The sequence below is a fragment of the Odocoileus virginianus genome, chromosome 10 (genome assembly GCF_023699985.2).
Source record: "Odocoileus virginianus isolate 20LAN1187 ecotype Illinois chromosome 10, Ovbor_1.2, whole genome shotgun sequence".
NCBI lineage: Eukaryota > Metazoa > Chordata > Mammalia > Artiodactyla > Cervidae > Odocoileus > Odocoileus virginianus.
In genome coordinates, this window is record NC_069683.1 from 68,718,440 (window position 1) to 68,729,293 (window position 10,854).

The 10,854-nt window shown below is 37.7% G+C and overlaps 1 protein-coding gene across 1 annotated transcript; it reads right to left on the reverse strand.

Annotated features, from left to right (window-relative positions):
• MMP12 (matrix metallopeptidase 12) lies at positions 1-10,566 on the reverse strand. Its single transcript, XM_020900370.2, has 10 exons — positions 10,432-10,566; positions 9,733-9,980; positions 8,570-8,718; positions 8,131-8,256; positions 4,604-4,765; positions 3,968-4,091; positions 3,013-3,146; positions 2,482-2,641; positions 1,681-1,784; positions 1-808 (listed from the first exon to the last, which is right to left on the reverse strand). The coding sequence occupies exons 1-10, from the start codon at positions 10,534-10,536 to the stop codon at positions 708-710; spliced, it is 1,413 nt and encodes a 470-aa protein (XP_020756029.2). The 5' UTR covers positions 10,537-10,566; the 3' UTR covers positions 1-707.
• Between the last annotated feature and the right edge of the window lie 288 nt (positions 10,567-10,854).

The window sequence follows — 10,854 nt, forward strand, 5'->3', positions numbered from 1 at the left end:
CTTTCTTTCAAGTTTTTATTTGAGCAATACATATATTATAAAAGATAACAGAAAAATCAACACAATGGAATAAAATTATATTATCACCATAATTATATGATTTATTTATATATTACTTTCATTAATTGTCATTTTAAAAGTCCTAAGTAGTCTGCTTTTGTTGTTGCTGTTCAGTCACCAAGTTGTGTCCAGCTCTTTGCGACACCATGGACTGCAGCACATCAGGCTTCCCTGTCGCTCACCATCTCCCAGAGTTTGCCCAATACATGTCCATTGAATCACTGATGCATCCAACTATCTCATCCTCTGTTGCCCTCTTCTCCTTCTGCCTACCCCCAAATAATTAAAATAATACCCTTACTGAAACATACAGTGGTTACAGAGACTAATCATTTCTTGACTTAGTTAAGCCAAAGAAATAATTAAAATTGGTCAGTTCAAGGATATTAGGAACCAAGATATTCTTTTGGCCTTTGAAGGTGTCTCTTCAGACTCAGTAGAAGAGTTCAATAAAAACTGGCAATGAGCATTTTCAAAATCAAAGAATTTTATGTATATTATATAATCACTTGCCTATATAGTCATTTATCTATGGTCCATAGATTTTACCTTATGATAACATATATATCATGGTACTGGGCACACAGCAAGTACATAACACTTTTTAAACTGAAGTGAACTGACAAACACCATTAATTATATCATTACTAACAACCTAGCTCAGTACTGCTTTTCAGACTTTCAATGACACGTTGGGCTAGGACATGATATTTAAGTACTTTAGATCCTTGGAAGAAATAGTAGTGTCCTAAAAATGAAAAAAAAAAATGAAATATTTTAATTCTCTGATTGTATTGTTTAAAAAAAAAAGATGACCTAGGTTAGACAAGATTAGATTCAAGATTATAAAGTTGGATTCCTCAGTTAGATATCCTGCCCCGATATCTACCTATTACTAGTCTTTTCACCATAAATATCTTTAATGAGAAGGTTGTTTGGTCTTTAAGACTGACTCTTAAAAATGCAAATGGTTTTGAAAATTCACACTCCAGGTGGAGAATTCAGAATGGAAGAGAGGAGAGTGGACTCAGGTAGGGTACATAGAAGCTTTGATGGGGAAAATAAATAAAACATGGGGATAGGAATACAACCCAAAATATCTTGACCCAAAGATATCTTACTTAGCCTGACCTTGCTGGAAGACATTCATACACACAAATTCAAATAAATTTAGGCTTCTTTCATCCCACCCTGAGACTCAGTCCATGAGAACCCATGAAGAGTGGAAGGGACTGAAAGGAAGTTAAAGAACTCAGGACATAACAATGTATAAAAGACTCCTGCTTGCCTTGACTGCTATCCGCTCGCTTACATATACTGTGCAGCTTGACATGATAGAAATCCCAAAGACTCAGACATATAAAAGTGGCAAGAATTATCTGCTCCCTGTCTGATAGACCACCCTAGTATAAATCCATCTTTGATGCCACCTCACTCTTTCTTCTGGCCCACCTATTCTGAGCCAAAAAAATTGTAGATTTTCTCTCCGTGGTCCTATGGAGAACTGCAGAGTTCTTTCTCTTCCAATTTGGAGCCCTTTTTTTCTGATCTGGAAGACTCTATAATCCAGTATTTTAATAAGGGGTTTCCACTATGTTCATGGTTTCCCAGTCCACTTACTGTTGCAATAGAAGACTGCATCAATTTTCGGGCCAATTCCTGGGAAGTATGTAGTAATCAACTTGGGATAACCAGGGTCCATGAATTGTCTCCTCTCGTCATACCTGAGCAAAGAAATAACCAGCAGAAACTACATCAAAATATGGATTTCATGACATTAAGCTTGATATTTCATGGTTATGAATCACAAAACCTGCCTTATTCTCTTCTGGAACAGTTTAAACTGTACCCATTGGAAAACCAAGGACCTAAGCTGTTCACAGATTTACTCCAAGTTTCTATAGGACTCAAACCCTAAGCTTCTTGAGTTTCAATCAAGCACTCTCCCCGCTCTGCCAGAATGCTTCTGCCAGGGCTAGCTCCTGACTCTCTAATTTCCAGTTAATGACTGAACAATCTGCTGTCCCTCATAGCATGGTTCCCTCATTCTGTCTCCTTGGGATCCAACAGTTCTAGAAAGGAATCTGAAAATGCATACGCCCTGCAAACTGACTGCAAATACTAGGTCTCATACATCCACACCACTCTTTTTCAATTCATTTCTACTATGATTAGTAACATGACATTTTATTTAAAGTGCTCCTTTTAAAACATGCATTGTTATCTCCTATCATAAATCAACAGTACAGAGAAAAGAATTAGGTTGAAAACAACTGTTCCAGTGCTATATTATCTTGATCCCTCTTCCAGGAGAATCAAGGGCCTTTTTAAATCTAGATAGAAAAGCTGTCTTCTGAAAAATCCCATTCCCTGACTGTTTCACAAATCTTAGGGGTCAAATTATCAACCATGAAAGCTCACCTCCAAAACTTGTTACCTACAAAGAAGTAGGTCTTATAGAAAAGTGGGTTAAAAACAGCTGCATCAATTTTTTTCACTGAGGAGGGGAAGCCCAAAGAATGTATGCTCTTGGGATAGTTTAACTGTGGTTTCAAATTGTTCATTAACCAGTACTTGTCATCTATAAAGACAAAGAGAATGGGTACATTAGAATCATACAGAGAAAGTAATAGAAATACTGACTCAGCACAAGCAACATCATTCTTATTTCATAGATTCAAAATATGTTACTCCTGTTCTTAAACATGGTTTACCTTCTGTGGCTCTGTATTTTTTTTTCCAAAGTATCATCATCTTATATTTTACAGAATTTTGCAATAAGCTTTACATATTACCTAAGTATATTTACCCTATTTGGGGCTATATTTCAGAGCCCCTAATAATAAAAATCTGGAGTGCTTTTTAAAAAGTTCTTTAAATGTAGTACTATTTCCTTAATTTGTTCTCTTCCTTAGAAGTAGACTCAATAGCAAAACTAAACATTGGAATTACCTTTAAAAAGAAAAACATGGCTTCTGTCTGCGATTTCATAAGAAGCTTGAATGTGAGATGGTAGGTTTGGGCCTAAAGAAGAAATTAAACTAATGCTGCTTTTTGGACTCTCAGCAAGCTTCCACCAGAAGAACCTGACAAGAAACATTTAACACATTAAAAAATCCCCGTAGACTGAAGAATCATGAAGAGGAAGGACCTGTGAAAGAACTTCATGTTTCTTTCCAGTAGCTTCACATTCTGTTCCATGGGCATTTGTGCAGGAGAACCACATGCAGAGGATTTTAATCACATCCAGCACTAGCAATGATCTTAACAGGCAGACTGGCATATGGAAATACATGGTGCTTGGAACCAAAGTATCTAGGTTCTAGTCTGAGCTCACAACCCAGGCAGCCGTTCTGTAACCTAAAGGAAGCCAACTCAACCTCAAGTATCTCAGTTCCATAATCTCGATAATGGGGAATATTTGTTCTATCTATATCAAATACTAATTTTCTCCACTGACCCACACATCCAATATCTGGTTCAACATATGTTCTAAGACAAAAACCATATGTCATCCTGGAATTCTCTTTTTAATAATCAAGAATCAAGTCCGGTACTCTGTCACAGCTTTAAATCCAGATTTGACCATCTTAATTTAAATCTCAGTATGATTAAAATAGTCTGACATCCTTGCTACCTGTCTTATCTGTCCCCAACCCAGATTCTTGCCACAGATTCATTTTTTTCACAGCTCAGTTTTCTAGTTAAAACAAATATAATCACACTGCTCTCCTGCTTCAAGATCTTCAATATCTCTCCATTGCCTTCAGAATCAAGTCCAAGTTCCTACTAACAGATTTTATCTACTTCGTTTTTTAAATCATTTTTCACCATCCTCTCACACACACACACACAAAAATCTGAGGGATCAGCCTTTAATATTTGTTAGATATGAAAATGATCTTACCTGTCTTTAAAGAAAAAAATTTTATCTCCCACAGTAGTAACAGCATCAAAACTCATATTGGGGTCATAAGCATCTGGGTTTGTACTGCCAGGATTTGATGGAATATGGTGTTTTTCTGGACGTCCTGAAAATACATTTCAAGAAGCATCAGGAAAAAAAAATGCCTTTTATTTTTAAGATGAAGAAACACTCTAAAACATTCAATGTTCTTGATGAAGAATACTTAAAAAGCGATTTATGTTTTCTATAACATTCACAGGAAGCATATAATAAATATTTTCCCCCTGCCATGTAGTTGCAACATTGTGGAGAATAAAACTCTGATCACTCTGTTCTCCTGTTCTGGTTAGATTATTTCTCTATGTGCCTTCTTCAAAAGACAATGGTATGGTGGATAGGAAAAACCGATTTCAGACCAGAAGACTCAGGTTTTGCCTCTGGCTCAGGCATAAAAAACTAGGTCCCCTTGTACTCATCCATAAAATGAAGATAATATCTGTGCTGCCTACCTCACAGAATTCTCATGGGGTTCAAAGAGAAGATAAATGTTAATGTTTATCCAAATACAGATAGTATGAGATTATTCATAAGAATGAGTATCTTTATTTGGCAAAATGGTGAAGAAATTCAACTCACCATAGAGAGACTGAATGCCATGTATGTCATCAGCAGAGAGGCGAAATATCTTGGAGTCAATATCTCTGTAGCTGGGAAACATTATGGCACTTGTATCACTGGAATGGCCAAGACCCAAGGAATGGCCAATCTCATGAACAGCAACTAGGAACAAGTTTGGGCCTAAGAGAGAACCAGTGAAATCTATTGGCATCTATAGAACAATGACACAACATCTGACAGTGAAAAAGGAAACTTTAAGAAATACCTCATTTTCCTCCTTCATGAGCAAGCTTTTTCAGCCTTGGCACTGTGGACAGATTCCTCTTTGCTATCAGGGCTGTCTTGTGCATTACGGATCTTTATAAATCTCTCGTTTTACCGTTGAATTCAAGTAGCACCACTACCCTCTAGTTCTGACAACCAAATAAAATGTTTCCACATATTTTCTTTTTCTTTTCTTTTTATTGGGGTATGAAGTGAAAGTGAAGTTGCTCAGTCGTGTCAGACTCTTTGCAACCCCATGGACTGTAATCTGTCAGGCTCCTCTATCCATGGGATTCTCCAGGCCAGCATACTGGAGAGGGTTGCCATTTCCTTCTCCAGGGGATCTTCCCCACCCAGGGATCGAACCCAGGTCTCCCACACTGCAGGCAGACTCTTTACCGTCTGAGCTACCAGGGAAACAGTTGCTTTATAATGTTGTTTTAGTTTCTGCAGTACAGTGAAGTAAGCCAGCTATATGCATGCATATGTCCCCTTCCCTCTGGGACCTCCTTCCCACTCCCTCATCCCAGCCATCTCGGTCACCACAGAGCACCAAGCTGAGCTGCCTGTCCTATAGAGCAGTTCCCACCAGCTGTCTACTTTATGCATGGCAGTGCATGCCTCTGGTTAAGGACCGCTGCACTCTCAGACGAGTGAAATATGTTCCATTGTCAAAACTTCCGGAATGACTCACAGCTGTGTTCATTGCTCCTAAATAATTCTCAACTCACAAGACCTTGTTCTGCTTTTCCCTTAATCAGGCTTCACTGGATATAGAAAAGTCTTTGGTAACCTTCCTTTACAAAACTCAAGTCTAAATCAGTATTAAGTTCCAGGTGAGTCACTGAGAAAAACACCACATTATATCTAATCCTTATACAACCAAAAGGAAGTCATCTTCTTCTCTATTTTCAGATGAGGATACAGTATCAGCAAGATTAAATGACAAATTAAGTGCCTGAGCCAAAATTCACATCCAAATTTCTTGGCTCTAAAAATTTCTTGGATCACCCTTCTCCTAAACATGATTCCAAATGAAATCAGAGAGACTATATTTACACTTTGGACATATTTACACTACCATATTATAGTTGTAACTGTTTTTTTTTTTTTTTCCTGTATGTCCCAGAGGCTGTACCTTTGTAGGTAAGAGACAAGGGTGTGCTCTTTCTCTCAGATTTCCTAATTCTCAGAAGATTTGAAAATTCCTGATTTTTTTTAATCTTCATTATAGTCTAATGCCTTCATTTGGTTGTTTCTTTCTTTTTTTTTTTCCATTTATTTTTGTTAGTTGGAGGCTAATTACTTTACAATATTGTAGTGGTTTTTGTCATACATTGACATGAATTAGCCATGGATTTACATGTATTCCCCATCCCGGTCCCCTCTCCCACCTCCCTCTCAACCTGTTGGTTCTTTCTTTCTCTATGTCAAAAGGAAGCTCAGAACTGACTTCCCAGGGTCACACACCATTCAGCTACAGAGACTGATCTTGAAATACTCTCTAGAACCCAAGATAAGCAGAGTTCACAGCTCTCTGAGGGGGTCTCTAAGAATACGGATCCTCCAAGCCCTCCCTGTAACACCCGGGTCCAGTAACTAATTCAGAGATGCTTCCACTTCTACCAAACAACGAGAAAGAAGAAGCAAAGACTAATTCTCTGCATTCTGCATAAGACTAGGAAGAGTGAACAAAACCTTTTACGATTGGGCGTAAGCCTGAATTTATCTCACTCTCAATTCCTGCACTACTTGTACAAAAGATCACCACTGGTTCTCATCTCAAAATAATGGACTTTTGTTTGTGTTCTGTTTCCTTTTAGATTGTGTATTTCTCAGTGACAAGACTGTGCTTTTTTCATTTCTGAATCTAAGCACCCGCATCACCTAACTCCCTAATAGAAACTCAGTGAAGACTATGGGAACCATTCAATTAATTTACCGTGCCAAAAAGAAAAAGAATTTACTGTGTCCAAATTAGTCGAGAATAAGGATTTTAAATTAGAATTTTCATAAATAATCCAGTCTTTTGAAAGCTTAGAATTAAGCAAATTAAAATAAGGCAACATGGACAAATAGAAAGTATACATTGTGCTAAGACAAGACCTAGGAAATAAATGGTCTGGTCCCAGCATTTTCCACAAGGTAGCCTCTAACCTTTCCTTTTCTCTATCTGTAAAGGTCTGTGTTAAATGACTTTCCTAAGTTTCTTTAGAATTTTAAAAATTCTCCAGGCTAATCAACACGTTTCTCCTGTCAGATGAAAAGATTACAAACCCCAAATACCTTTGGATAAAATTTGCACAAATTTAACATATTTACTGAGGATTTGAGGCTCAGCCAGGACCTAATCATTTGTCTTTTGACAATAAAAGAAAGTTCTCTTCTCAATCAAAGGTTTCATAAGCCTTAGGCCATGTGTCAAACTAAGACAAATAGCCTTTCAAATATTGCCATCAATGCAAACAATATCAACTGGGGGTGGAGATGATGGTGCTGAGTAGAGCACATTCTTGATGAATTTCTCTTTATTTCCTTTCCACATATGGTCAGTCATATAGTCTAGAATTTCCAATAGAAATATTAGGAAGGCCTCTGATGTGATGCCTTGAATTTTCCAGTGGATAATGACTTCTCCAAATAACAGGGGATGCTCGTTACCCTCTTCCCCCAACTGTCTGGGATGGATGATGAGTTTTATCCCCTCTGTAAGTACACACAAGGTATTAAATGATCAATGGGGCATTTTGAAATTTTTATCCCAGAACCACAAGAGACTACCTGATCACACAACCTTGTGTTTCTTTATAGAGATCTCTAAATCCTCTATAACTTCATCTTTTTATGCCACTATGAATTTAGGAAATTGTCAGCATATAATGAATCATGCAAATGATTACCCTGCTCTAGGATTATTGGCATACACAGCATTAGTATCTGTATTTGTTCGAGTTTATGGATTGCACTACCAAAAACTGATCCCCTAAATAATGGCTTTTTTCCTTCCATACTATGGTTCTTAAGGTTCCTGAGTATATACTAATAAACCAGTTTATCTTCATAGATTCTTGGAAATGAACTTTAAAATAAGCTAGTCCAATATACTCCATTTATAGAGGGTGAAGTGGAAACAGTGTTAGAATTTTATTCAGTGTCAAAATTTTAATCAGAAAAGTTTTCCTGTCCTTATAATCCTTATTCAGAATGTGGCCTTTCAAAAACAAGATATAACTTGGAATTTGTTAGGGTTTTTTAATTCTTTGAGGGTTTGAGGAGCCTACCTTTGCGTGATTTAGTCCAGGTTTCAGCCTCATCAAAATGTGCATCTCCTCCAAGACCAGCTCCAGGTGCAAAAGCATGGGCTAGGATTCCCCATGGGCCATCAAAAGGATAGGCATCTCTATGTTCTTATTTAAAAAAAAAAAAGAAAAATAAAATTAGTCCATCTACACATGTTTTGTGTGTGTGTGTGAGTGCATGCTCAGTCATGTCTGACTCTTCGCAGCCCCATGGGCTGTAGCCTGCCAGGCTCCTCTGTCTATGGAATTTTCCAGGCAAGAACACTGGAGAGGGTCTCCTTTTCCTACTCCAGGGGATCATCCTGACCCAGGGATTGTACTCGCATTTCTTGCATCCCCTGCATTGGCAAGAATATTCTTTACTACTGTGCCATCTGGGTCACGCCAAATGAGACAGATGACATAAGTCCAAGTTCCCTACCTCGAAATGCAAATTGTATCATGATGTCAGCCTCGTTTTCATGAATCTTTCTGAATTTCAAGGGGGTCACATCACTCCATACTTGAAAAGCTTTCTGGAAGGCATCATCAACATCCTCAGGCCTCAAGTCAGGGGTGTAATTGTTGATTCTTTACCAGCACAACAAAAGAGGAAAATACATGGAAATCATGTGTTAATTTTGTTTTATTACAATACTTCATTTCTGCTAACATCATTCAAGAATGAATCATTCCTAACCCTATATGCAAGACAGAAAAAGAGACACAGATGTATAGAACAGACTTTTGGACTCTATGGGAGAATTCGAGGGTGGGATGATCTGAGAGAACAGCATCGAAACATGTATATTATCAAGTGTGAAACAGACCGCCAGTCCAGGTTGGATGCATGAGACAAGTGCTTGGGGCTGGTGCACTGGGATGACCCAGAGGGATGGGATGGGGAGGGAGTTGGGAGGGGGGTCCAGGATGGGGAACACATGTAGATCCATGGCTGATTCATGTCAATGTATGGCAAAAAACCACTACAATATTGTAAAGTAATTAGCCTCCAACTAATAAAAATAATTGGGGGGAAAAAAAAAGAAGCAGCACCGCAAAATTTGAGAACCATTGAAAAAAAATAATAATAATAAAATAAAATACCAGCTTGCAAAAAACAAAAAAAGAATCATTCCATAGATCAGTAGTCCAGATGAGAAAAACCTGCTTCATCTACAGAAATATTTATCCTTGGGCACCTTACTCCTTAAACAGAATCTAACTTGATTTCTACTCATTTATGATTTACAGGTCACCATTATGAAGGATTTACATTTGTAGAGGCTTATGTCTTTTACCCTTGCTCCCAGACTTCATTTATCCATCTAAATAGTCTATAAAGCTTTCTCTTGCCTCTTTTTAGATCCAGCTCCATTCTTCTTTTATTTATGGCTTTCCTACTCTGTTCTGAACTTGCAAGCCCAACAATTTCATTGAGGGAACAGTTTTCCCTTCTAGAGACACTATTTCAACACAGGGATAGTGTTAATAATTGAGGAAAGCTTACTATCTACATCCAGATTTAGAGCTCTATCTAAGTGGCCCAAGTTTCTAGAACACAGACCTAGGGGAAAGTAGAAAAATACTTGGCTATGATGTTACCTGTAAGTGATAAGACGTTTCCTCCAGACCGGCCGCCCTGGAAACAGTTCGAAATTTTTAACATCTGGCACTCCACATCGAGGTCTGTGCATCATGTCCAGAGTAGATGTGTCCAGTTGCCCAGTCACTTTTAGCCCAAAGAATTGCTGCATTTCCTGAATTTTCTTCTCCATGACATTCCTATTGACTTTCATTTTTGTCATTGGAGTTGTTTCCATCTCAAGGCCATAAAAGTTTGCCAAATATCTCTGGAAAAAATACATTTATTGACACATCATTTTATGTGGAAAGATTTCTGTTGGAGCTCTGTATTTATAACTCAGCTGCACACTGATGCCTTTTTAAGGCCAGGGTTTTGGCCATTTTGGAGAGTTACTCAGTTTTTCTGAATCTCTCACATATATGGATGTTATGAAACTTTTGTTTGATTTTTTCTTGTTAATCTGTCTCATATCAATTTAATTTTTAGACCAGCCAGAAGAATCTAGAAAAGTAGAGGAAAATTTTTTCTTCCCACTTTTTTCTTACATTCCTCTTCAGCAATAAATAAATAAAAATAAGAAAACAACAAAGCAGTGCTAAAATCCAATAGCTCCCTAAAACAGTTTTCAACTAGTACCTTCAGAATAAAACAGGTCAGTGAAATAAATCTTAAAGACAAAAATCAGTCTAGATAAATTCTATAGTGCCAATTCTTACTTGAGCGAATACCACATCATTTTCTTCAGGGCTGGGATAGTTAGTCAGTGGGGCAGCTCCAGAAGCAACGACCTGCAGAGCTAGTATCAACAGAAGAAACTTCATTCTACACTTCTTCTGAACAGCTTAACCCAGTTAAACCTGTTCCTTTCCAATGCAAGTTCCTTAAATGTGTCTCTTTATATAGCCCTTAGGCCAGGCTCTGTGAATACGAAATTCTTTGTGTGACTCACAGTTGATATCATCCTTTGATTTATCTCAAAAATAAATATGACCTTATTCTAGGACCAACAATGGGTCAATTAATATCTAACCCATCCATGGGTCAATTGACATCAGAGTCATCCCTCACTCAGACAATTCAGAGTACATTTCTTTGAAGTAAATAAGCTCCAACTTCCATCCACCTTATAAAATAAGCCA

Excerpts from the sequence above, each read along its gene's own strand:
- MMP12 (XM_020900370.2), bottom strand. The coding sequence starts at position 10,536 with ATGAAGTTTCTTCTGTTGATACTAGCTCTGCAGGTCGTTGCTTCTGGA. Across the intron at positions 2,642-3,012 it reads CCATGTTTTTCTTTTTAAAG|ATGACAAGTACTGGTTAATG; the intron begins GTAATTCCAATG and ends TTGTCTTTATAG. Across the intron at positions 809-1,680 it reads TGCAGTCTTCTATTGCAACA|GACACTACTATTTCTTCCAA; the intron begins GTAAGTGGACTG and ends TTTCATTTTTAG.